Source organism: Trachurus japonicus, chromosome 20 (assembly GCF_045865225.1).
Source record: "Trachurus japonicus isolate A0001 chromosome 20, Traja_1.0".
In the NCBI taxonomy this organism is placed as follows: domain Eukaryota; kingdom Metazoa; phylum Chordata; class Actinopteri; order Carangiformes; family Carangidae; genus Trachurus; species Trachurus japonicus.
Window position 1 is genome coordinate 12,291,223 of NC_140926.1, and position 26,748 is coordinate 12,317,970.

General features: G+C 41.2%; 2 protein-coding genes across 2 annotated transcripts; one reads left to right on the plus strand and one right to left on the minus strand.

Moving 5' to 3' along the window:
• Positions 1 to 9,655: 9,655 nt before the first annotated feature.
• Positions 9,656 to 19,696, minus strand: fbxo15 (F-box protein 15). The gene is made up of 9 exons (XM_085763604.1): positions 19,521 to 19,696; positions 16,451 to 16,555; positions 14,745 to 14,984; positions 13,024 to 13,227; positions 12,794 to 12,923; positions 12,050 to 12,132; positions 10,992 to 11,137; positions 10,565 to 10,689; positions 9,656 to 10,214 (listed from the first exon to the last, which is right to left on the minus strand). The coding sequence occupies exons 1-9, from the start codon at positions 19,664 to 19,666 to the stop codon at positions 9,942 to 9,944; spliced, it is 1,452 nt and encodes a 483-aa protein (XP_085619730.1). The 5' UTR covers positions 19,667 to 19,696; the 3' UTR covers positions 9,656 to 9,941.
• A 3,080-nt stretch (positions 19,697 to 22,776) lies between these two features.
• cbln2b (cerebellin 2b precursor) lies at positions 22,777 to 26,149 on the plus strand. Its single transcript, XM_085763173.1, has 4 exons — positions 22,777 to 23,172; positions 23,574 to 24,123; positions 24,808 to 24,927; positions 25,043 to 26,149. The coding sequence occupies exons 2-4, from the start codon at positions 23,836 to 23,838 to the stop codon at positions 25,238 to 25,240; spliced, it is 606 nt and encodes a 201-aa protein (XP_085619299.1). The 5' UTR covers positions 22,777 to 23,172; positions 23,574 to 23,835; the 3' UTR covers positions 25,241 to 26,149.
• Positions 26,150 to 26,748: the final 599 nt, after the last annotated feature.

Here is a 26,748-nt window from a genome sequence, read left to right on the forward strand (position 1 = left end):
ACTGATACCAGGACATGGAAGAAACTGTTCATATCAGCAGAAACTGAATACAGAAGAACCTTGAAAGAGATACTGCGCGTGTGCATTCCTGAAGTGGCACAGGTCGCACAAGCCGGTACCCTGCGGTGCTGCTGGAACAACTGAAATGGACTTGGGGCAACCATAGAAAGAAATGCACTGTTGGCAAAAGCCTTGTGACGTTGATGAATGTTGTCCTCCGAGTGTTAGGTAATATTCTCTGATGAGATGCAGTGTGCGCTCTGGCCCACAAGGTTGCGAGTACAGCAAAAAACTGATGACGTGAAGGTGTGGGAGCCAGTACAGCAAGGCCACAGGAGGAGGATGGGGGACCGAGTCACGAGAGCTGCCGATTGAAAATGATTTGTGCCATAACCCCCATAGGGACCAGTCGTCTGCAGCGGCTTTCTTCCATGAGTGGATCTATTTTGGGTGTTTCTCTTCTGCCCATTTAGACAAACCAAGAGTACCTACAGCACAAGTACACTCATACTTTTTTTTCATTCCTAATACTTGTGTTATCTCACTATACTTGGACAACAAATATTAAGATAAGCTCCTTACACTACAGTCTGCATGGTTTCATTCCCCTGTGGGTTCTTGCAGCAGTGCCACTGTCTTAATTAATTCGTTGTTCTGCCATCTTGGAGTCTGTGCAAGCAAAAATTGACAAATCCATTGTGTAAAGTGTTATGGACTGATTAAAACAACCAATGACAACAGCTTAACCAGTATTGTTTCCCAAATCTGCTTCTTTTTTATTTTTGCTAACACAACACAATGAACAGAACAACAGAACAGTCTAATTCTTTCATATCTATACAGTATCTGCTGCATAAAATGGAGAGGGACATTTGGCAGATGCTGAAATGACAAAAGCTTACGCATCATTTGCAAATAAAGTCTTTTTTGGGGGGAAATATTGCCGCCCTGCTTTTGGTCTTAAGTCGCTGGGCGAGCAAGGCAGTTTTTTGTTTTTTTTCCCTGAAAACTAAACTGCTGTTTCATCGTTCATTTCAAGTAGTGGGTCAATATTAGGGAGGTTTTATTGACCATGACCAGCAATCAGTCCAAACAAGCTTTGCGGGAAAACAACAAAACAGATTATCAAGCAAACTTTCATGCAATATATATGAGGAGATTTTCTGAATTTCTGCCAAAACATTGGGTTATGACCTGTCCAATCCTCAGAAATGACTTCAATTACTTTCAGGTCAAGGAATGATCTGTGTGGCTGTTTCATTATAGGAAAAATACAGTGCAAACTGTAAATGTAAAAGATCACAAGACCAGATTTTGTTACTAAAAAGCCCTCTTGCCATGGCTGCTCTCTGTCAGGTAAAAATAAAAAGGTTGGGGGAGTCACAAGGCTCTTCAGTGCCTTCTTGTGGCCACATTTCCTCCTTTTCTTCCAAGCTCCCAGCTCACTAGTGCATCACTGCCAGTAGCCACAGGACATTAGAAATAAATGACCTTGAGGAATAGCATATAACATACATTTTAAAGGTTATTCTTAGGCAAACAGGCAAACCCAGTGTGTTTTTCCTTCTTCTCTGTAATGCCTATGATTTTCTCTGTGATTAAAGATAAAGCCTCTTATCTCATTGCGAAGCCTACACATAGCTTTGTGAGCTATAGGGGATGTTAACGGCATGACAAGTTATGCAAACATGAAAAATGATCCCTACTATTTCCAGCAATCACCATTAAGCTGTTTCCTCTGTGTCATATGTTTTCCTTTTCTCTCTCTCTGTCTCTCTCTCTTTCCCACAATTGCCTTCACACGAGCGTGAGAGAAAATTACCTCTCTGGTTCTAGACTTGGGAAGACCATTCATCTTACTAATACCTGAGGTGAATGATCATGAAGTGTGGAGACTCCAGTGAAAAAGTTGGGGCTTAATGGTATCAATCATCATCATACCTGCAAATGGAGAGCTCTCATCACAAACCACACAGCGGAAGAGAGACAAACGGAAACCCTCACCTCAGCCACCACTCACCGCGCTCATTAGTCAGATATGTTGATCATTATTTAACACAGCACCTGAGGGATTGTTGCTCTGGCAAAGCAACATTCATCAATCCCATATAGATCTGACACATTCAATAATGAAATGGGTGAGTGAGTAAAGGGAATTGGATTTGATTAAGATGACGGCATAATGAAGCAAGGTGCGCCATACTTGACCTTTTACTTTCCACTTCGACTTTGGTGGAGTGTGAGTTGGGATTGAATGTATGATCCTGTTCAGTGTAACACTGCTGAGTGTGCTCGCTCACGTTGCTCTGCTGGTTTTATCCTCCTTATACAAAACATGACTCACAGTCTACAGCTGAGAGACTGAGCTTTGACACAGCAGTGCTCTGAGCTAAATACTAATGTCAGCATGCTCACAATGAAATGCTGCTGCTGTTCACTATGCTAATATGCTACCATATGCCTGAAACCCTGAAATTTAATGGTAATTCATCCAATAGTTGTCAAGGCACTCCACCTAAAACCCCAGTCATTACGCTTCATCTTCTGAAAACCTTTTGTATCAATCCATTTGATTGATTTTGAGATTTTTCCTTCCCCCACAGAATACAGGGAACTGATAATTTACTTGACAAGGCATTTCAGTCTGCACCAAAATGGCGGTGATAATGTGCTCTTATTTCCTGGCATTTACCCAGAAGAGCACATCATATGTTGCCCTATCCAGGGGTCATTATTTTTGTGCAATGGCCAGTGAGGTCAGGGAAATTAATCCAAGGGTATCTGCCACAGTAAAAGCAGAAGTGAGTCTCATCCATTTTATATGCTTCATAAAACAGATCCTGGCACAGCAACATAAAAAGCAAAGACATGCGATGGAGAATCAGTAAAAGCATATACATAGAGTGGTGAAAGCAAATAAACAATGTTATGGTGTCACGAGAGGTAATGGAAACTTCATACTGTACATAAACATCAGTGATGAAAGTGAACAGCCTGTGCGGTACAGTAGTTACGCTGAATCAAAACGTTGTGACTCAGCAACATTCGGATGATTTGGCAGGTTTCCGAGGAATGGCCCAGGTACCGGCGTGGCAGTCTGCCTGACGTATCTGTCTTAATTTGCTTTAGTGACAGGGGCAAGTATGTGGAAATGTTATCCCAACCACACTGACTGCCATCATCTTTAATGGGTGTCACCCACAGGTGGCCCCACAACAGAGCTATGATTAAAAGGTAATCATATTCTACCGGGCCACCTCACTTGAATGTGTGTGTAATAGCGGCAGCAGTGCAGTACCAGCAGCTTTATTGCTCCCATGGGGATATCCAGATTGTGACATGTGACACGTGACAAATGAAATGTTAAAACGCATAACTGAGAAATAAATAGGACAAATGAATTCTAAAATGAGGACATTTTCAACGTGAGTCAAATCTGACATGTCACTGCTGCATTTCTGTTTCCGTAGTCGTGTTGCCAGATCCTCAGCTGTGACCTCATATGACCCTGAGAGCGTCTCTGTTTAATTTTTCATTTCAGTCAGAGCTGTAAGCTGGCAATGAAGAACTCAGTGTGACACTTCACAGTAACAAGTCAGACACGAGCGATGAGTAATGGTCCCCTGGGAGTCTCCAGTGTCAAAAGTCAAAACAACATACTACGATGACACAGATCCAAGTAACCACTGGGTTTTCAATAATTCATTGGTCTCGTAGAGAGGGTTTACAGAGGAAACAGACGGTGCCTGGTTGAGTGTAATTGAGCGAAAATATCCCTGACACTTCAGATGCACGCATAGATTCAGCATCACAAAATTAGATGCCAAACAACACATGCGACTGCAGGTGTTTTCCACCGTGAAAACCTCAACGTGCCAGTTCACACATAATAAGTGCAGCTTTCATTGTGTGTCTCCAAATTCTGCCTCTGTGTGTTTTCCCTTTGTCTTTGGTTCATCTCTCTCTCTCCCTCTTTCTGTACCTCTCTGTCTATCCCTCTTAATAGTGGTTCAGATCAATAGAGTTTGCCTCAGGCACAGACCTTTGCACTAAAACCAATTATTCCACGAACTCTGTCCACGCAGAATCCAGGCTGTTTTCTGTGAAGCCTGCCTGATTTTTGCATCCCACAAAATGTGCCGCATTTGACATTTGCTTTGGGTTGGAGGGAAAACATGTTTGTTTTGCTCAGTGTCGCATTCTTAATGTCACGATCTGAATACACAATGTCCACAGTAACAGCTGTAAGGCTAGTTAGATATAATGGATTGATAAATAACAGTTTGCCTTTCAGGATAATATTTAATACTCAGCTTAGCCTGATATTTAACTTTCTCGCTAAGAGCTAGTTGAGAAGATCGATGACATTCTCATGGATAAGGAGTAAATGTGAACCCCTGCAAGCACACAGCTGGCCACCAACATCGTTAAACCTTGATATTTGGCTGAAATCCAATGTCAGGACAATGTCTTACACCAATGTCAGTTAGATGTAGAATACTTACAACAGTTGACACTGATATTTTATTTGGTTTGAAGCTGTGCTGTTAAGTAAAACCCACGTCTTCCAAACCTATCATGCGAAGAACATCTGCCATACTGTATTAAACTAAAGTCATGTCAGTTATCCTATCCAACACTGGGTTTTGATGTAAACCAGATTTTCATTTTCATATAAAATTTAACATCTGTCCAATGTCTTCCTACCATTACATTGATGTGCAATGCCTGCTGGGAAGTTATGGCTAGTATTTCCTTCTCCCTGCACCAAGACATGTACATGCAAATCACTACAGATACAACAAACTTTCATTTTACACTTTGAATTCAATATTTAAACAAAGACCAGAAGTAGCGAGGCAGTGAGCCTGGCTCTGACTGGTGAAAGTAGTTTCCATTTAGCTAGCTGTTAGCAGAGGGAAGCTAGTTTTTTACCCCCGTACCCAGTCGTTATGCTAAGCTAACTGGCTTCTGGTACCAGCTTCGCATTTATCGTTCAAATATTGATCTTCTCATCAAACTCCCAGCAGGGCAGCGAGAACAGAATAATCACATTTTCCAAAATGTCCAAAACATTCCCTTTAAAGTTGAGCAGAAATGTGGCATGGTGCTTAGATAACCAGGCAGCCCTTTTTGAACCCACATTAAGCTGCAGCAGGATCAGAAAGCAATTTGGACTGCACCTGCCGACCAAAACATCTTCTCTTAGACCAGAGCCATGGGATGTTACTGAGGGTAATACAAACTAGTGAACCATGTGAATTTGTGGAAACTGCTTCTACAGTAGGGGAGAACGGGGTAAGATGACACACAGGGTTAGTTGATACACCCCTTGTTTCTAAACCATAAACATTTTTTAGTATGTGACCAAATATTTAGGAGGAAGGCATCATTTCATGGAGTCTGTGAACCACATGGGTAAAGTGGTTGAACAAAATTTTATGTCCAAAAAAAAACATTTTCACTCTTGAAAGTGAATTTCGTCGATCATAAGAATTGTGTTTAGACCAATAGAGATGATCATGAATTTATTTTATACATGAGTTGTGGTATCTATGAGCTACAACATGAGGGAGTAAACTTAGCATGAAAGTGAACCATTTTAGTTGTGGGGACTAATAAAGTCAATAAGGTAGCTGTGGGGTAAGTTGAGCCATTTGGCCAAGGGTAAATTGAGCCATCTGCCCTATACACTTAATGAATGTATTTTGGCTGTATATGCCCTAATTATTAAATCAAGATTCTGGATGTTTATGATTACACTAAGTATGTTCCTCAGAACAGGCAACGTTGTTTATGGTATAAGGCAAGGATAAGGGATTCTTCCCAAGTTGTGACGTAATCGCAAAACTCCCCAATGCTTTCTGAATTGGTGTGTCAGCAGGAGGTCCCAGCAGTTTGCGTTCACCTCACCATATGAAGATAATGTTAGTTAGCAACAAAACTATACAGTAATTCTTGATGTGGTGATCCTGAATATGAAAAGTGGCTCATCCTACCCCACTCTAGATAATGCGCTGACTCATGCCATCGCCCCACACTTGCTGGCATACACACTGCAAAAGTGAGAGAGAAATAGTGATGAGTAATTTATTTTTTTTGACACAAAGAACATTCACCACCCAGTTATCCAAAATTATAGATAATTTAGAGAAGAGTAAAGGACATGGACACCTCCTGGGAGCGGGCATTGTGCAAGGATGGATGCCAAGTGAAGCCACTGCCCTCAGAATAAATGTACTGCGATGATGTGAGCGGTAAGTGGTGATATGGCCATTCAGAGGGTCAGTTCATTTTTAATTTGATCAATTTAAGTGGTTTATTTTCCTGTACAACTGCCAGAAGAAAACGTAGTACCACAATGTTAATAAGCAGCTTTACAAGAAAAAGTCCCGCTTTAAATGTTTTATGCGAGTCAAAGTAACAATATAATGCACTTTGAATATCAAGAGCTATGGTATTTATAATATAGTGGTTAATATATAGTGGTTAATTATTGATGCACTAAGGCAGCAGAGCTAATTTCTTCCACATTATCGTTTACGGTTTTTGTTTATGTTACATTTAAGTAATAATAGCTGTCTGATAAATGAACTAATGATGTAAAATGTATAATATTTATATACATTACATCCACTACACTCCACTACATTATTCATGTAGTGGAGTAGATATATGAGGTAGCACAATAGAATAACTTAAGTAAAAATAGGAAAAACCTCAGTATTGTGTTGTGTAATTCAGTACTTTCTTCCACTGAACAACAACTCTAGTGCAAGGAGAACTACATCATCCTCTACCTGAACTTCAGGGCTATGGAGTAACATTACATTTACCCTTCTATATGCTGTAATTGTAGACTGATGCAACCTCGGACCATGCAGCAGGGATGATACTCTTCCTCTCATACTTCCCATTGAGCTCTCGGAGCCACAGGACAGGCAGCAGCTTTGATATAAATGGATTTCTCCACACCCGTCTGGTCTTGATGCACCATTTAAAGGGAAGATCTTACTGGGCATCATGAACCTATTACAATACTGTCACCGCTCAAAGCTTTCCCCCCACTATCCAGTTTCCCTTCTCTACAGGGATCAAAAGAGGAGAAGACATAAAGGAGCAGAAGAAGAGGGAGAAGGGTGACCGCTGGTCAGTGGTAGCTCAGAGTTCAACCCCAATGATGTAAATCCCTCACTGTTATTTTGTCAACCAACATATGTGGTGGTAGATTTTTGGATTCAGATTGGTCTGCTGTGGTTTATATTTTATTTTAATGGTTTCAGGCCTCTCAACCACTCACTGAAGTGTGTAATAAGAGGTTAGGAAATGTAAAGTCTTTGCACTCATCAGTGTAGAGCAAGGTTATGATTATCATCCAGACTTTTGGGAAATATAGATTGAGTTCTAATATTCTTTTAAGACAGCAGTGTCATTTAAGAAGGTTGTTGTAAATGAAAAACCTACACACACACAAACACAATCACGTTCCCTCCTGGTGTTATTTCATTAGTTGCCTGTTTTCCTCCAATGGGAGGACTAAATAAGGACTGTGTCATTGGCTTCTGAGCCTGAATAGTTTGGTCACTCACAAGGGAGAGAATTAAAGGCTAAAAATGGAAGCAATTTTCTTCTAAGATTAGCCTGTGAGGAAACTAAGAAAGATGAGTTTAATGAAGCTTTATGCCACTAAATTTACCCATTCTTTCTTAATAGTTATTTGGTGTTAAAGTCTTTATAAGTTCTGATTAACATACAGGCTTGTAATTACTTTGCAAAAGAGCAGAGAAAGGGAGAGGAATGCAACATGAGGAAGAGGAGAACACAACACAATTGCTGAAGAGAGCAGAAATGAGCCACAGAAAAATTGTGCTGATGAAAACATTGCTGTAAGACATGTATAAGTTTTTCTGCGATTGCGTTAAGATGGATTGAATAAAGGGAGAAAATCAAAACCACTGTGCTGTTTATTGATTTTTTCATTGTTTACCAAAGAGAGCCATCTACTGGAGAACTATGTGTGTATATCTATAAATTAAATAAATAAATGTGGATCTTCCTGCATGTAGCGATTGTAATAATTGTTCATAGAAAAACATGTACAAGAGCATTACAGTCATAGTTTCTGAACCAACAGAATTAGATTACACAGTATTTCCAAGGCTCCACAGACCTTGTCCCCCAAATCCTCTATCCTTTGTTTAGCCATTACTGTGACTCAAACATCTGTATAATTGGCTATATGTTCCTATGAGTCCATTCCCAAGCCTGCAATACCCTTGGCTCCCGGTTTTTCTAATAAAACGGGAATGAGGGATTGGCAGTTTGCAACAGTTGATGTGACAGCAAGCCTTCATATGAAGGTCACTGTGATGGAAATGTGTTTTAACACTGTGTTGTAAGCTGAAAGTCATACATGGCACTTCATTCAGTCCACGTAGTGGTCAATGTCATGTAATTTGTCAATGTTTTAAGTGTCCCAGGCAGCAATCCAGTGTAGTTCTATATGGCTCTAATTGAATAATTGGTCACTTTGACATCATGGACAAAGCCCAGTGTTGGATACAGTTAGAGAGCACGGGCTCTGTGAAATGTTAAAAATGCAACATATGGAGTCTTTGTGATGCAGACAGTGTCTCTCCAACCATCACAGCTTTTGACTCAGTTCAAGTGTGGAGCTCAGGACAAAAAAAACAATTCATCACACATACTGCTGTCCCTCTTTTTCCCTCTGGCTCATTTCCCCAAATGATTTTGGATCCAGTGCCAATGTAGTTGGTGATGTGTTTGGAAAAATAAGCATCTTTTCAAGGTGATGATGACCCTCACTGGAAAAAAAAAAAAAGCGGGGAAGCCTCTGAAATCCTATTATCTAGAGGCCTGCCTTATTTTATTGCCATCAGCAGTGCTGGCCCATCAGCAGCATGGCAACTGTTTCCAACAATTGCTCCCACACTAATTCTATCGCTGTAGTGAGACCTGCCCAGGGTGTGGACATTAAACTCAATTTTCATCTAAAAGTGATTGCATAATGTCTGACAATGCAATTGAGGTAATGTGGTTATTAAGGTAAATGTCGTGTCATACTATAAGACAAAACTTAATTTGCTCAAATCATAAAGAAACGGCTAAATCTTTATTCATTTGATATTAATCAGATCCTCAATTAGACTCAATTTTACTACGTCTTATAGTGTGTGTAAAATTAAACTTTGAAGGTCAGAGTGAGGTAATGGTACAGTGTGAGGCAAAATGACCTGCATCAACGCTAAGCCTACATTTCTATTCACACTTTAATTAGTTGCAGAAGCAAATTATTTTGCGAAATAAATACTAAACTGACAACAGACCAATACACAAACAACACAAGACAAGGAAAATGAGTTATTAAAGTGTATTATTAAAGTTTTTTTAACTGAAAGATACAAAATAATAATAAAAAAAAAACAGATTGCAGTTTAAGGCCATTGGTTTAATCTAAAATGATTAACCACTAAAAGCATCTATTGTCCCTGTAGATATGCTGATGTAATATCAGAGGGGTGAAACAAAGCTTCCCCAACAAGGAGCTGACCTGTGGATGTTACACCTTAAGATGCACCGCCATGATAAGATTTAGATTACAGGTACAGGGTCAGTTTTCCCCATGTGATCTAAAACATGACCTTATAGGTAACTAACAAGCAGCAAACTCAAAGAGCAGCCAGCAGACGATGAAACACATCTTATACTAAGGTGGACTTTGCCAGCTGTTGCTGAGCTGAGCAGTGCAGACTCTGATATGGCCTAGGCCACTTTCTCTGGTGAGTGGAAGTCTGCCATGCTAGCTGGCAACTGGCATATTTATTCCTGAGTTGCCAGCGAGTGTGTGTGTGTGTCACCCAGCCAGGCTTAAAGATTTCCAGCGAAGAAAACCCAAAAGCTTTCTCATGAATCCCGCTGCTTCAGTAGTTTCTCCCAAAATGCATGTTGACATTAGAAACACTCAGGTAGATAACTAAACCGATGACAACAAACTGACTCTGTTCCCTCATCCAAACAAGTTTCATCTTCACTTGGCCGTCGGAGTCCAGGTAGTGGATCAGGAAGTGCTCACCATCATAGTCATAGTCATAGGAAAAGGGTGTCTTTTCCAGCTCCAAGGTAACCGGTGAGCTGACACACCAGAAGGGTTTCTTGAACTCATCCAGCAGAGTCAAACTCATGATGCAGCAGTTCTGGCAAGAAGAAAAGAAAACACGCGTCAAGACCTCTTTTCTGTGTGAACGACCTGTGTGATCTAACTGGGGTTTCTCTACGATGTATAATTCAAGGTTTTGAGAATTAATGATAAAAGAGAGATTTCAACTGTATTCAGGGAACCGAGGGAGCCCCTCCCTGGGAAGTACTGTAGTTCTAAAATTTACTTTTTAATAGGTCTGTGATCATCACAATGAGAAACTGCATACTCCTTCTTTTTACCAGTTGTCAGCAACATACTTAGGATGCCTAGGGCGTGCATTTCTTCCCTCTAATAACACATAGTGGGACTGTGTGAGAGTAGCTGACAGTAGGCTCCGTGTAGTACCTCCACTGAGCCCTGCAGGGCCTCACACCTCCAGGGCAGGGTGATGCTGCCTGACAGTGGGGTGTGCTGAGACGAGTTTGTCCTGCTAATGGCAGTCAGCGGGATGTATCCGCTACAGATCTGGGCTGGTCAAAGACAAAACCACACATCAACAGCCAGTCTTTGTATTATAATGATTCAGCACTTTACACTAGTTTAACTTCATATGTTTACTTCTTGTCCAAACTTATGTACTTTACATGCCAAAACCTTAAAGCATCAAATAAAAAAGTTAATTTCTTTGTGAAGACGGCTGGTTGTTTTTACATTTCAAAGACTGAAAGACTATTAGCCAAATATAAATAATAAGGTTTTAAAAAAACTACATACTTTCTCAACAATTTCACAATGTAATGAAATTTATATACTAAATATATAAATTAATTACTTTTGCGGCAAAATAGCTGAGGAAAGCTTGCAGACATGAGCTTGCATACAGTGTCGTGGAGAGCAATGTGTAGTTGGTAACCATGGAGACCATATTCAGGGTCTATGTCATCAAAAGGGGATTTGACCATCGTCTCTGCATAGGGGCTGGAGGAAGGAATAAAGAAAAAAAAAAGAAGAAGGTAAATTAGAGGCAGACTGTGTTGTGTGATGAATTGAATTGAATTAAATGTACAATAAAAAACACACAAAATAACAATACAATAAATAAATCAAAAAATTTAAAAAGAAGTAGGATGAAGCCCATGTTGATCCAGTCCTACCCCTGTTCTCTTCTATTTCAAAGTGAATTCAACTTAAAAGAGGTCTCTAGGATGATAACATTGAGGAAAACAATGCTTCAATATAAAAGACTTTCTGAGGTTTATTTCTTCAGTGGCCTGTAATCATCGTGCTGCAACTGTATTGTGCTCTCAAAAGAGACCAGAAGAGGGAGCTATGTCCACACTTTGCTCAAGTGCAAGACTCACAAATTTAGCAGTGTCAAGAAAACTGTGCAGTCCTGCTGTTTCGTCTCTCAGATGATCAGTGAGGCACTTTCTAGAGTCAGTGCAGCAACCTCCCAACTAAGTATCAAATAACTTGTGGTACTTATGAAGTACGTACTTTCAGATGCAGGGAAAATTACACATGAACACTCTAATGTCTACAGATGATGCATCAGGGTTTGGAGACCAAAGTGATTTTCCCTCCTTTGTGTCGTGTCCAGATGGCAGGAGGAAAACTCAGTGGTGTGGCGCTACATGACAAGAATAGCCATCTTTATATAAAAACGTGATGGAGTCACATTGTCCTCTGTGCTGCTGAAATACAGGTGCCACTGATGCTGACGCATCAACTCTCACCCTGTAGTGCATCATAGATGGCTCACATCAGGAGCATCAACTAAATCCTGTCAGTTATCACACCCTTTGAATCTGAACCCTAACCATCTGATGGTGATACGATGCACGTCACGCACGCATGTGAAGGAGAGGTGTGTGTTCAATTGTGTCCTACCAGACTGAGGATCCCTGGATGCTTCTCTCCACTAGTCTGTGGAAGTGGAGGGTGAACATGATGAAGGCAATGGAGCACTGCTCCTGCAAAGAGAGACAACAATTAAAGGACAATTACAGGCAATTTCAACCTGGGGCTGTAGTTTCCTAATATTTTAGGTCTAAAAGAATGGATCTGAAGATTTTCTTTTTAATGTCTCCTGTTATGCAGTAGTTCTGTCTGTCCCTGCATCGCCACAGCAGCATATAATGGGAGTGGATGGATCTTGGGCTGTTTACATCCCACAAAACCACATTTTTTTCCCACAAACAACGTCAGATGGCTATCCAAACATACACCGAGCGGTTTGTTTACTTCAAGAAAGCCAACATGTTTATAAACGGAGCTGTAATACAAAGTCTTGCGAAGTCTCACACGAGAGTCAAGTTGACGGGCTCAGTAGTTAGAATAAACAATACCTAGACTTACTCTTACTGCTATGAAAACTTGTGCCTCCGAGTTGATATTCCTTTGTTGATAAAACAAACGGGAGCTTCAGACTACCAAGACTTTGTGAAATCGTGTGAGACTTCTCAGCTTTCTTGATGTAAACAAACCCCTCGGTGTATGTTTGAATAGCCATCTGAAAATTCAGGTTGAAATTGCCTGGAATTGTCTAAATCAGTGATGTTAAATAAGGCGCCATACCTCACCTTTCCAGCTACTACAAACCAATTCTTAGCAATTACAAATTTTGTTAATTACCTTCCAGGTACCGATGATGATTCCCGGCTGAAGCAGCTTCATTTCAACCAGTCTGTCCTGGCCAATGACCTGCGCGCCTTTAGTTAAAGTCTGCATGTCTAACTTGGCCATGAGGGACCTCCAGCCAGGTCTGACAGGACAAGCAAAGACAACATTAGTTTTTTTCTTTCTTTTTTTTTTTACTCAAAAAAAAAAAGAGGAAACAGACAGATGGACACCTCCTCTCTTACTTCTTTAGGCCGGGGCAGCTGAGGGCTATCCTCCTGACGCCGTGAAGTTGAAGGGTGGAAATCTGCTGGTAGTTGGGCAAACAGCGTCCTCCGCTCCAGCACAGAGACACAGAAGTCTCGCAGAACCGGGACCAGCTCAGCTCCAATGTGGCCTCGCGCCCTGACTTATCAGAGACGGTCAGCTCCCAGGTGACGCACAAGTTTCTAGAAGAGTATGACGTGACAGATATTCGTGCTTTGTACTATAGTTGATACACAGAGTAGGGTAACAGAAGGGAAGGCAGATGAGTGCTTAGTGGTTGGTTCAAACAGCTCTCTACTTTATAAAGTAGAAAGTAACTCACTGGATGTTCCCTGACAGCTGCATGAAGACGCCTGTGAAATGCATTTTCAACAAAAACCAAGTCATCAAGACTTTTATTTGAGGTTAACACAATGCAAATAATCTGCATTGTAAAAGCTGACACTCGCTCTTTAAATCATGCAAACTAGGAGTTTAGCGTGTGCTGCCTTTTTTCTGACAGTAGTATGGAGTACTGTAGTATGGCTGCGGTTAAGCTGTTCTAGCTAATGAAATGATATGCAGCGAATGAAATGAAACCGCAGCTGTTGTGATAAATCTCTTGATCCAGTTCTGTCTAAACTGTGATTCAGAGCTGCCCCTACTGTGATGCAGCCAGTGTCTCGCTGAGGCACCATCCAATATCAATTAAGTGGAGGAACAAAGCTAAAAACTGGAGCAGCCCAGGAGGCTCCGGATGACCCAGGGGATTTCACTCTTCATTGTCTGTCTGTGTGATGTCTTGTGATGATTATTACCAAGGTAAATCGCATGCTCCTCAGTGTTTCTAACAGACAGACCCCCACGGGGAATTGTCTGAGTTAGGTGGGAGGAGGGAGAAAGCGTGCTTGCGTGCATGTGTGTGCCGTGGATGATGGGTTGGGGGGCTAAGTAATTTATTTCAACAATTCAGACAGCCTCTGCAAGGAACACAATTATTTCTACTTCCCCTCTGTACCACAGCGACTGCCACAGAACTCAAAATTGAGTGCTGCACAGCCTCTAATCAGAGGTTATAAAAACACAGCAGAAACTGTGGTGGAGGCGGAGAGAGGGAGCCTTCCCCTGCGTGCCGGCATCCCCTGAGCAGACATCACATTCAGACAGAGACCTCCTCTCTCACCTTTAATAAGAAAGTGTCATTAAGTGCGATATAAAAACAAGCCGCGCTTTGTTTTTGATTGCCAGTGGCTTGAACTGTCCTCTAGTCTCTACCCCTGAGCCGTCTTGACAGGGAGGGTGCACCTGCAAAGTTTTACTGTTTGCTAACCAATGCAGCCGGTGCCAGGGGTTCCCATGATACCTCGCAAAAGATGCTACACATACCAAGCAGAAGGGGCGAAAGTGGATTACAGTATGTTTCACACACACTTCCATTTCACTGCAGAAAGCAACAGACTGTAAAATACGAGGATTGCCTGAGAAATAATGAGCCCCTTTCTCTCACCTCAGCGGCTCAGATGTTCAAATGCTTGAAAAAAAAATACACGGTAAGCACTTGATTAGTTTAACTACAAGCAGCTCTTCTCAGGCTACTCAAGTACCTAGTGAATAAAAATCAAGTATCTGGTACATTAAACAAATCATACACCCCAGGTGCTTCATCTGAGTGGTTTTTCAAAAGGTGTTTTTTTTTTAGTAGCATCGCTCCATCTCTTACCTGAGAACCTGCTCTGTTTGACTGGGCAGCCCAGTGTGACGGCTGATGAGTCCAAGATGTCTCTTCCACTTGTTCATGTCACACGCGGCTACAGTCTTGAAGTACAGCCACTTCCAGTAGCCAGCAGCGTCATCCCGCAGCTCCACTGTGGCCATCTTCAGCAGCAGCTCATCCGTGCACTTGGATTTCAGCTTTTTTTTCTTGCCAAACTCTGCTATGTATATCTTGTTCCACAGAGCACTGCAGGTGAGAGGTGGCAGTGAATGAAAATAAAGGGAAACAACTGACTGAATGACAATAAACATATCTGGTGTTGTTTTGTTGATACTACTGTATGTAAGACATTTGAAGACAACAGTAACCATAGGTTTACTTGTCATTTGTGCTTTGCTTAACAAAAGAAATCTGCATTTTTATTTAGGATGGATGCTTTACATTTCCAAAGCCATACAATAAAAGAAGTATGAGCTGTCATATGATGTCATGATAGCACAGTGTGGTAGTACAGTACAGCTTGTACAGTAGAGTCTGGGCAGCTGCTTCATACTGACTGCCTCTGCATTTTTTTTTTTAAATTTTTAATTACTCCTTAATTATGTATTCTAAATTACAGCCTGTCGGGACGCTGAGCTGATCTGCAAATTAGTTTGTCTTCTAGTTGTTCACCACCAGCTTTGCTGCCTCCTCATATGTGATAGAAAACTTAAGATCAATACAAAGTGATGTTAGCGATCGCTGGTCCCAGTGAGACACCTACTCAGCTCCCTGCTGGTCACACTCACACCATGGTATCATTTTTTTTTCACAAGTCATTATTTCTTCGTGTTCTAGCATGTTACGCAGGCTCAGAATTACAAGACCTGTGGTGCATTATATTCAGGAAAACCGCTTTACAAAACTGTATTCATATTCCACCGCATCTTACACTTTATCTAGATATTTGTCTTTCTTAAGATCTACATCATTATTTTGGTTGCATGACAAAGATGTTGCTCTTCTCTGTCTAGAGCACTGCCACGCCGCTAAGCATCTCCACGTCTGCTTAAGATGAGTACTACAAATTTGTCACTTGCATTTAAAAAAACTAATTTGTCAGGGCATTAGACATTTTTCAAACTTGTTCCAATGGTTTGTTTTGTTCACAAGCCCTTCATTTTTCACAAAACTGTTGAAAGAAGCCGAGAACAGACTGAAACAGATCTAAGATTTACTTGAGGTGAGACAGTCTGCCGATTTGTGGACGAGAAAATTAATCAGCAACAAATTCTGATAACACATTAATCATGTAAGTGAATTCAGCAGTTCCAGCTGATTGGATGTGATTATTTTCTAAGTCTTCTGTGATATTAAACTGAATATCTTCCTTTTTTTTGGTTGTTAGTCAAATGAAAAAAGTAATTCAAACATGTTAACTTGGGCTCTGTGAAAATTACAACATTAATCAGTTAATAGAGAAAAAAAATATCAGGAGATGAATCTGCAATAAAAAGCGATTGTTTGCAGCATCATACAGCAGTGGCAGGTTAGTTTCACTTTGAGTGCAGACAAAAACAACGTGACAAGGATGAATTTCTTTGCGCAGCACAGTCAGTTCCCTGACTTGAAAGAATATCATATTTACAGAGTGTTTAATTAGATACACATAATAATTTGTAAGATATGCCATGTACTGTATGTGAAATTAACAAGACTTGCCTGATACTTACTTATCGTTGGCAAGCCGGTAGAAGAGCTTATTGACATGGTTGAGGCTGAAAAGTGCAGAGGCATCCAGGTATGACAGAATCTTAATCAGGATCTCAGATGGCAGTCTACAAAAAAGGTAATTAGACATCAGAACAAGGAAGTGACACCAGCGTTTTTCATGCCACCTGTTGCTCACCATGCAGAGGAACCAGCGTACGAAACAAATGCGAATGCGCTCTCACCAGGCTACTTGGCAATCTAATCATACACTTCTGGCAAGAAAATGAAACGACCCACGTCAGTGTTCTCATTTAGTGGACATGGTGTAACATCATAAACGTATGAACAATATGAGTGACTCATCGTGTTTGTAAAGCGCTCTTACAAGATCTTAATTTAAAAATCCATCTAAATCTCAAAAACATGAGAGGAGAGTGTCACATGTTCTGTAATTGACACCCAAGGGAATCAGAAACTGTGGTGTCAGAAAAAGACCCTTCTCACTGTGCAGGAAGTGGTGAATTTAAGTGTGAGTGAGAGCCAAACTGTGAACAAGCACTCATCCATATGAAAGCTGAAATCACTGATGTTAAGTCTTTTGTCTTTCTTTGGTAAATATGTTTGGATATCAATGTAGACATCTGCTATGTGTACTGTTTATTATCATTATTACACCTATTTGCATTGTTAAGTCTGTTGAAACAATTAAAGGGAAGCATTTTCCTCATACTACTGAGAGTTATTGATCAGGCTTGTCTGGATGCACCTGTCCTGGTTAATGATGCCACTAGCTTCCAATTAAATGACTTGAGTGAGTAGGCTAATATATTCATGTACACATTTCTTGCCTGGTCAGTCATTTCATGTCAACAAACACACAGAACAACTTCCAAATTAGACACTAAATGAATAAATCATATTCTGTGTAATTTTCACACAGGGAATGTCACATATTTCAGCTTTAAAATTCAAATGGCTCAAATAGTTAACCTCCCGTTGACATTTAGAGCTGTCAAAAGGCAGAGGTGCTCTTCTTACGGTAGTCAAGTTTGGCAGGTCTACAACTTTGGGAGAAGGAGACTAGACAGGGAATGAGTCTACTGCAAGTAGAAATTCCAATGGATCCACAGCGTTTGCAGTGAACTGTCACATTTGGATGACACTGTGTTGCTCTTAAACCAGTGCATCATACAGTATCTGGCTATATCCAAATCCATATCTTTATATCAAAAGAGCTATCAGTATATCATTAGTGGATAAATGAATCAACAGATAATCATCAGCAACAATCTAAATAACTGAATAATTATCCTGCATTCAAAGAGTCTTGACAGTCCAGCATCTGTGAGATTGAACTGTACAATCTCACAGTGTTGCTTTGAGCTAAATGTTAAAGCAGAAGTAAGCGATATATTTGTGTTAATATAAGTCTTAAATAGTTAGGCTATATCTTCCGACAACAATCACTTACATAGAGTGTTTGGACCGAAACACGGGTCTGTCAGTCACTCTGCTCTGCTCTGAGCCGAGGAGAAAACTTTTCTCGTATCCTACAGTTTTTATCCAATGAGGAGAGAGAACGGCATGCAGGGCTGTGTGTGCAGCCAAGGGATGCGCCTGAATGTGGTGACGTAGGGACGAGGACTGTTATGGTGCGTTCAAGGCAGCCCGTAACTCGTGTTTTTCCGACCTGTGAAGTCGTTCTGGTACGAGTTCACGGGTTGGAAGTTACGAGCGGCTGTTATAGTGACTTTCACAGGTAAAACAGGTCGGAAAAACACGAGTGGGTTGCCTGGAACGCTACAAAATCGTAAGTTGTGACATGAAGCTGTAATTTACGGTTTCAAAAGCCTGCCTGGAACGCAGCATTAGCCAAAACGACCGGATCGCTTACTTCTGCTTTAACATTATGCTGATGGTACACAGTTATTTTTCCCACAACCTAATTAACAGTAAATGATTGATGGCAATGTCCTTAGTTCTGTATATCTTATGTAAAAAATAAAAAATAAAAACCTGAAATACTGAGTTTGGAGAAAAGTTACGGGATCATGAGGGTTGTGACAATCAGAGGGAATCATTCATGACAATAGTGAAGTTAGCACAACGTTAAAATCCAAACCAGATGTATCAGAATGAAGACAGTGTGGCATTTAAAGTCTGTAGCCTATCCTCTGAGGACCCTGACTGTGTGTAAAAAGATCCACAGCAATCGTTTCAATATTTGTAACATTAGGCTACACTAAAAATCAAAATGCAACATGAGGTTGGCTACTTCAAAAGCATTAAACCATTTGGTTGTTTAAATAAAACTACACACATACGTACATTGGCGGATAGTGTAGCCAACCACCAAAAACCAGCAATGCAAGCCCAGCCACTTGCGAAGACAAAATTTACAACCAAACCAAACAAAGTCTCTGCTTTTCACATGTGCAAAATCTCCAGTCATTACTCTTTGTCATCGTTATCTGAAAACATCTTGTTTTAGAGTACAAAACAAGCTATACAACAGAAAATTACATGCACTTTCTCTTACTTAGTGCTGGAAAAGTGTAGCCTATAAAATTCTACTACGGCTAATCTAAAACTAATACTGTGTGGTGCTTTAAATGTTTGGGACATAATTTTTCAAGCAAACTGTGGCAATTTAAAATAATAACAACGAGATTTGTGCTTATTGAGCTATGGAGACAGTTTCTAGAAAATTAAATTGAAAAAAATATCTGTAAGTGAGCACCATAAAACAACCTTGATTAGACACTCTTGTTTGATAGGTAGTTCCACTAAAATAACAAGAGAATGAGACTGGGTGAAAATAGCCATTTGAGGGAAAAGCCTGGCGTTTCACTGCTGCATTTAGTGCCTAACTTACATTCAGTGGGGGGAGAATCCGATTCCTTAATTTGAACATGTAGTGAAGTGTCTTTCACCCATATTGATTTTACTGTGCTTTTATTATGTATTGCTGCCAGCACTGTCTATAAATCCTTTCACTTAGAAGGCAATAAAGCATTGACTGCAGCACGTTTCCTAAACACAGCCTGGCTCCAGTTTTTTTGAATGGTGAGTGTGTTTTTGACAGATTACCTTTCTATAGAGGGCTGAGATGATTTGTCAACTCTTTTGGACGTCCTCACTGCCCGCACCCTGGAGGTCATTTGTTTTGAAGCCAACATTTGTCTCACTGGTTTTGAGCACTTTGGGCCAGATACAGGTTCAGTTTGTGAGGCCATGTTGTCTAATGTTTGTTCAACAGCATTTTAGTAAAACTTCGACGCTAAATGGACAAACGTGTCCGCATAAAGTTTGTTTTCTCTCATTAAAACCGCCGGCAAAATAACCACGACAACGTTAACTACCTTAACTTCCGCGTCAGGTCGCCATGGTGACGTCGGGTCAAGTTCCGTCCATGAGCAGTGGCAGGATTTCCGGTGGGTAAAGGCACTTCTGCCTTCAAAATAAAAGCGGGGGAAAAAACAACTAATTATTAGGCTACTCATAGACTGTATGGAAATTATACTGTCTGTGAATTGAATCTACTTTTTAAAAAGCCAGTAATTGAAGTGCTGCTGGGAATAGTTTGCTAGATTGTCTTTCAGTAACCAGGTCAGCTTTCTGCAGTGTTGCTGTAATTTGAAAGGCCGGCGATGAATTAAAGTGATTCAATAACCTACTGCACTTCCAATAAGGTGGGGGGCTCACAGGAGGCACATTAAAAACAAAACGGTCAAAATTGAAGCAGCACAGGATGAGATGTGCTGACCAGGTGTGTGTCAAATCTCTGAGGCAAAGACGGTTCAACAACACAGCAACTCAAAGTCCTAACTCACAGTGGCAAGTTTGTTTCATCTCAATTTTGAACTGGACAAGTTACAGTACAAAAGTAGGTGTGACGGCATGTGATTTTAAATGTTTGATTCAGGAAAGGTGGAGTAGCCTACCATATACTGTACATCGGCCTATGCGTATGAAACAATCAGCACTTTTCTGAACATTTCTAATCTTTATTTCTTCTATTCTAATCAGGCAGCAGGATTGCAAATTAGGTCTGACTAGAGACAGAAAACACACCGACACTTCTTTGCCTTATTTAACAGTTTACTTTTGAAAATATCCTTAGTAGCCTATTATATTTATAACTTCTGTAACAGATGATGAAACTATTATGAAATGCTTCATACATTATCTTCATCATTCTGTTGCAAACCAATCCAACTGTCTAACAATTGGTTTTTAGAAGAAACTACACAGCCTTGATTATTTTCATCTTACACGAAAGTAATGATGAGATACATAGAAGTATATACATACACAGTATATAGACACTGCAGTTATTTAGGCCTACTTTAATTAAAGTTGCATCTTTAAGTCTTTAACATGAACAGTCAGTTGTTTCCATTGATACGACCTCAATTTAAATCTTATCAATAAAGTTAGAAAGGTTACCTTGAGGGAACCTTTCTGTCCCTAGACAGAGCTGAATAAGTTGGTTTCCAATATGTGAACACACACACACACAGTGTGTAATACCAGTTACTGTAAGCTCTAGCAAGCACAGTACGGTCTGCTGCAACCTTTCTCAGGGGTTAGCAATATAATTCCTCATCAGGGTGTTGGCTCAGTACAAGCAGGGGAGGAACAGACAGATTGATGTTATTTGTCTCTTCACACATGCTAAGATAGAGGTCACACCTTCCTGATGTAAGGCAAGAGAGACACAACACAATCTCCCCCTCTCGTTGTCATGATATTTATCTTAAGAGCTGCACTGAGAAGGGAGAGAGCGAGAGAGAGAGAGAGAGAGAGAGAGAGAGAGAGAGAGAGAGAGTTCACAAATGAACTTGTTTGAGAATCTGACCTCATTTCAAATATGAAGATACAGACATGTTTATAGCTACATGCAGACAGATGGACAGGCAGACAGATGGACAGAGAGATATTTATCTTACAGTGGGTATTTAGACTTCATGAAGCATATGGCCGTGCTGTTGCGTTTTAAGTGCACAGTGTTTGTGTATTAGGCATAAGATGACTAAAAATGCCTTCTGCATTAGGCAAAATCTCAATCAGAGGAATCCTGCTGATAGAAATACTTGTCTTGGTACAGAAGAACACAAAACCAACCAGACTGAAGCTAAGTCCTTTTCCTTGCAAAAGCAGATGGCTCGCTTTAAGACCCATCACATAATCGACCTCCCCGTTCCTGGAAGCCAGTAGGCTCTGCTAGCTGTCAGGGAAAATAACCATAACATTGTTGTCAGTCTCGCCGATCAGCTTCCCTGATGGAAGTGAAGTCCCTTTTAGGGCAACTTCAGCCGCTGGTATGGTAATGCCATGTAGGCCACATCCCTTTTCCCTTGCAAGCCCCCACCCCCCCACCTTACTTGACATTTGATGTTTTCTGTAGCTATGTGTCCTTCTGAAGGCCTGGGGTCAGTTGTGACTCTTGGATACCTGATGTCACTCTTCCGCATGGTTTGTCAGTCAGCTCTGACAGTGCAATGTGGGGCCGAGAAAGAGGGGAAGGATCACTGTGTGATTAAGTCTAAAAAAAATTGCTTTCTTTACTCGTCGTGTGGATGATTTGATAAAATCTTGCCTTTATCAAACCAACTTGCAGAGATGTTACCATACCACATCTGTGTTTGTGTCATTTTGTGTCAAGGCTTTTTCACGGCTTTATTCACAGACGCATTCAGCAGCTTTAAGTGAATGATTGAGTTTTGCCCTCCATTCCCTTGCATTCAAAATTTCAAATTCCACTCCTGATGGATTGTGTTCAATGAAATGATGTCTTCTCCTTCTACTATTTACTCAAGCTGCAAGAAGTCTAAGACAGTCTTTACAGTCCCCTCCCCTGCAAATGTGAGTACCATGCATAATATGGCCAGTTAGCATATCTTAACGTAGGAAAGTGACAGCTCATTAAAGGTTCGACCAAGCCCACTCTCTACAGCCCTTCAGAAGTGAGGAGTACTGATAGGGACCCTCTACACGCGACTCTTTAAAGGATGATGACAAGTCAAGAAATGAGAAGAAAGGCACAAAGAGGTGCAGGGCATTTATTATGAAGTGAGAATACTTCAATTTTTAACACACTTAAATTGATTATGGCTTGTTTATTATGCCTGATGTACATGTGAAATATCCTGCAGATACTCCACTCCACTTATATCATCTAATATATGCAAGCCAGATCCCACTGAACCTTATTATTTGAATCACTTTCATGCATTGATATACCTACACCGAGGAGCAGAAAGCTGCACAATTGAAACGCACCACTGGATGGCGCACGAGTATCTTTCTTGGACTCATAAAAATGCTCGTTTACGTCTGAAATTAGTAACATATACATGCATGCCGATTGTACCATGCAGCAGCAAGGTTACCCGCTGCAGCCCCTTTCATTTCAGATTAATCAGGATGAGACATGAGAAACCCACCGCATATAAATGACAGACACTGAGAGCAAGTGATCTCTGCCGTCCTGAGGGGCCCCTGCGCTCACAGCATTGATCTGATTAATATGTAAACAAACCCATTAATCCACGCATGTGCTCTTAATTGCGGGATACTTCTGATGAGTCTTGTTGCAGTGGCTACACACAAAGAATGGGCGTGAGTTGTCCCTCGAAAGGGAGCCCAGAGACTCTTGCTTTTTTTGCACCAGCGATCTGAGCGCTCAGTCCACAGTCTGCCAGAGACAGAGAGCACACCAGCGGGATGGATGGCACAGGTAAGTCGTGATTTACCTTTTTTCTCAGCGGAAATACCTGCAAAGTGTTTGTTTTACCATAATTATCAGTTAGACTAAGAGCAGGGGATTACTGTATCATCTCTTCCATTGGCATTATATATTGTTGGAAAGTGCTGCTGCGCACTAATCTGTGAGGAAACACTCCGCAGTAGCACAGATAGTTGGTTTGGTCAATTTGGACAAACGCAAATTTGAGTAATCATATCTATAACACGACTTGTCGGATTTTAGCATTTACAGAAAGCGACTGTCTTTCTTTTTACGCACGATAGCCATTTTACGCACACGAAGAATATTCAAGTTGAATCACCAAACTATAAAAGGCATTCACCTTTGGCTGTCTGACATGAAAATTCATTTATTTTCTCTCTCATCATCAGGATTTACAACAACGGTTATCTGAATACTCTCCGAAAACTAAGAGGACGAGGACGCACAGGAGGGAGGGGAGTCTCAGCCGGAGAGAGTCTGAGTGCGTCTGTGTGTCAGAGGCTGTTTGAGAGAGTGAGGGAGCATCACAGATAGAGGAAAAGAGAGAGGGGAAGAGAGAAGGGAGTAAGTCTGGACCAGGTGATCGAATACTAACAAACCTCCAAGGGGCTGCCGGGTTGTATCAGTGTGCACGGGACCAGCGATCTGACCATGGTGCCAGCGCGCTGCCCGGGACCCTGTGCCATGCTGGCACTGACCCTCCTCATGGGATGCGGCGTGGTTTTCTGCCTCGGCCAGAACGACACGGAGCCCATCGTGCTCGAAGGGAAGTGTCTTGTGGTGTGCGACTCGAACCCTTCTTCGGACGGAGCGGTCACCTCCTCACTTGGCATATCAGTCCGCTCCGCTGGGGCAAAGGTGGCTTTTTCCGCCGTGCGTGGAACCAACCATGAGCCGTCAGAGATGAGCAACACGTCTATGACCATCTATTTTGACCAGGTCAGAACTGAGCACTAACATAACCCACTTGCAGCGTAATATAAATGAGATTGGCCCAATATGTTGGCTCCATTACTGTTTTCTTTTTATTGTTTTCCCTTACCTCGCCTTAAAATCTCTTTGCCGTGGGCGTACATAACTTGTTTAAGGTCATGTTTCATAGATTTTCTATCACTGCTCTCACTGTGTGATCTGAGCCCTGAGAATCCCCCAACCTAGAAGAACACAATGCTGCTTCCCTTTCATTCAATGCTCTGCGTAACTGGCACGATTTGGAGATGCGCTGCCAAAAGGATGATCAACCATGCATGATCAGTTATTACATATGCGTGCTAGGCCTCGGCCGAATCTACACGTGCACTGCGCAGCTTTTTATTTTTTATTTTTGTTAAAGATGTTCCAATAAGTTTTCACGGCTGAGGGCTTTGGACAGCGGCCTGTTATACGCATGACGTTGGGAACCATCCCAAACTGCGACTGAAGTTCAGCCTAAAAACATTTGGCATAGCAGAACCAGAACCAGCCTATATCTGATACGCCTGTCTGTAGTCACGTAGCGTAGCAGAGACAAACAATACACAGTAGCAGCTGTTATGTTAAGTGAAGCATGCACATTGGGGAGGAAAAAAAGAAGAAGGAAAAAAGATGGAGCGCTGTCTCATTGTGCGTCCTTTCTGGTCACAGGTTTTAGTGAACATCGGCAACCATTTCGATCTCAAAGCAAGTGTTTTCCAGGCTCCAAGGAGGGGGATATATAGTTTCAGCTTTCATGTGGTGAAGGTCTACAACAGACAAACCATACAGGTGAGCAATGATCAAATATGCATTCAGCATTTTGCAACATTTTAGTGCTTAAAATCCTGAACAAGCCCGTGTGTCTGTGTCTCTGTGTGTGTGCGTGTGTGCCCCCTCCCTGCAGGTCAACCTGATGCAGAATGATTACCCGGTTATATCAGCTTTCGCCGGTGACCAGGACGTTACGAGAGAGGCGGCCAGTAACGGAGTACTGCTGATGGTTGAGCGGGAGGACCGCGTCTATCTGAAGCTGGAACGGGGCACCCTCATGGGTGGATGGAAATACTCCACCTTCTCAGGCTTCCTAGTCTTTCCTCTATAATCTAATCTGCGATGAGCCAACGTCGCACGGGACTCTGCTTAGGTTGAGGAACAGGAAACAAAACAAAAAAAACGAAAAAAACAAACAAAAGAAAACACACAAAAAAACATGCCATTTATTTTTAACTTTAAATAACTGTCAGCCAAGGAAGCCGACGAATATCTGTATACCTACACTCGTCCACTATCTAGTCAAATATGAACGTTTCCTTGGAGTTTCATATATCCAAATCCATCAGTCAACTTTAACGCAATCTGGATGATTAAACGTATTGATCGGCCAGTGGCGTGTGCTTGTCGGGTATGTGGATTTTTTTCTTGCTTGGAAAAACAAACTTTTGTCAAGAGACAAACGGGTGCACCTGGAGAAAAAAAATGGACAAGGGAGAAGATGAGGAGTGGAGGAACTGATGTCCTGGACAGGCAGAGTGTGTTATGCTCTATTTTATGTTTGTATAGCCTTAAAGAATATATGGTTTCCGTCCAAGTGAAATATATGGAATTATGGACATCCAGAGAAGAAATGCTTTCACACCCAAGGCATTTTTTTGCACGAATGGAAGTTTTTTTTTTTTCCTTTTTTCCTTTATGTTTTGTGCTGTCAATGGTGTTGCGTTTGGATGCTGAACATATTGAAAATAAGCCAAATGTAGGCCGCCGAGAGTTTATTAAAAAGAGAAAAAAAAGGCGACATATTTCAGCCACCGGAGACGACTTAGAGCCCTTTTATTAAAAAAAAATTATTATATAATTTATAAAGTACATATTCACATTATTGTGTGTTCTCCATTTCGGAATCTGCGTAGCTTTGACTGATTTAATGTTCAGTGACGTTGCTCACCAAATGTACATTGTGGAAATAATAGAAGAATCCCTATATGTCCCGCTTAATAAAAGATATTGTATTGTATGTAGGCTGAGCGCATTGATCACTTTTTATTCACATGGCTTTCAGTTTGAAGGGAGTAGACTGAGGAAAAAAAAAAAAAAAAAAGCTCAAGGGCCTCAAGCAGAAAGAGACGCAGCTGCTTCAGTCGCTGTCCGAGGTGCTGAAATATACAGATGGACTCAAAGTGGCGCAGCAGCACTTGTTACACGTTGGTGTAAGATAAGAACTTAACATGGAGCAGAGACCACAGAGAAACAGAGAAACTAACTTTTAAAATTGTGTTTTTAAACGTGCTTATCTAATGGAATATAAATGCTGGAATGGAAATACTGAGCAATCAGCTTACAGGTCGGCTCGGTCACACTGGATGCGCCTTTTACGCAGCGCTCGACAAAACATAAAGCCGAGTCCCTCTTAGAATAAACAGAGGAGAATCACGCTTAAAAAAAAAAATATTATTATTATTTCAAGGCTGAAATGATAAAAGACGAGGAAAAAATCGCCTATTCTGTAGTTTAACAACTTCAACTTCCTCCGCCCTGTGGTGCAACTTTGGGTTTCATCATATAATTGGATGCCATCTTGTTTGAAAATCAACGTTTTCAGGATATTTCCGCCCA

What these genes read in the sequence shown, in the direction of transcription:
- fbxo15 (XM_085763604.1), bottom strand. Translation starts at nt 19,666, where the DNA reads ATGGCCTCACAAACTGAACCTGTATCTGGCCCAAAGTGCTCAAAACCA. An exon ending in TCTCAGCCCTCTATAGAAAG is followed by an intron (nt 16,556 to 19,520) that starts GTAATCTGTCAA and finishes CCTTTTTTGTAG; the next exon opens with ACTGCCATCTGAGATCCTGA. An exon ending in TCATCATCGGTACCTGGAAG is followed by an intron (nt 12,133 to 12,793) that starts GTAATTAACAAA and finishes CTCTCTTTGCAG; the next exon opens with GAGCAGTGCTCCATTGCCTT.
- cbln2b (XM_085763173.1), top strand. Translation starts at nt 23,836, where the DNA reads ATGGTGCCAGCGCGCTGCCCGGGACCCTGTGCCATGCTGGCACTGACC. An exon ending in TGACCATCTATTTTGACCAG is followed by an intron (nt 24,124 to 24,807) that starts GTCAGAACTGAG and finishes TTCTGGTCACAG; the next exon opens with GTTTTAGTGAACATCGGCAA. An exon ending in ACAACAGACAAACCATACAG is followed by an intron (nt 24,928 to 25,042) that starts GTGAGCAATGAT and finishes CCCTCCCTGCAG; the next exon opens with GTCAACCTGATGCAGAATGA.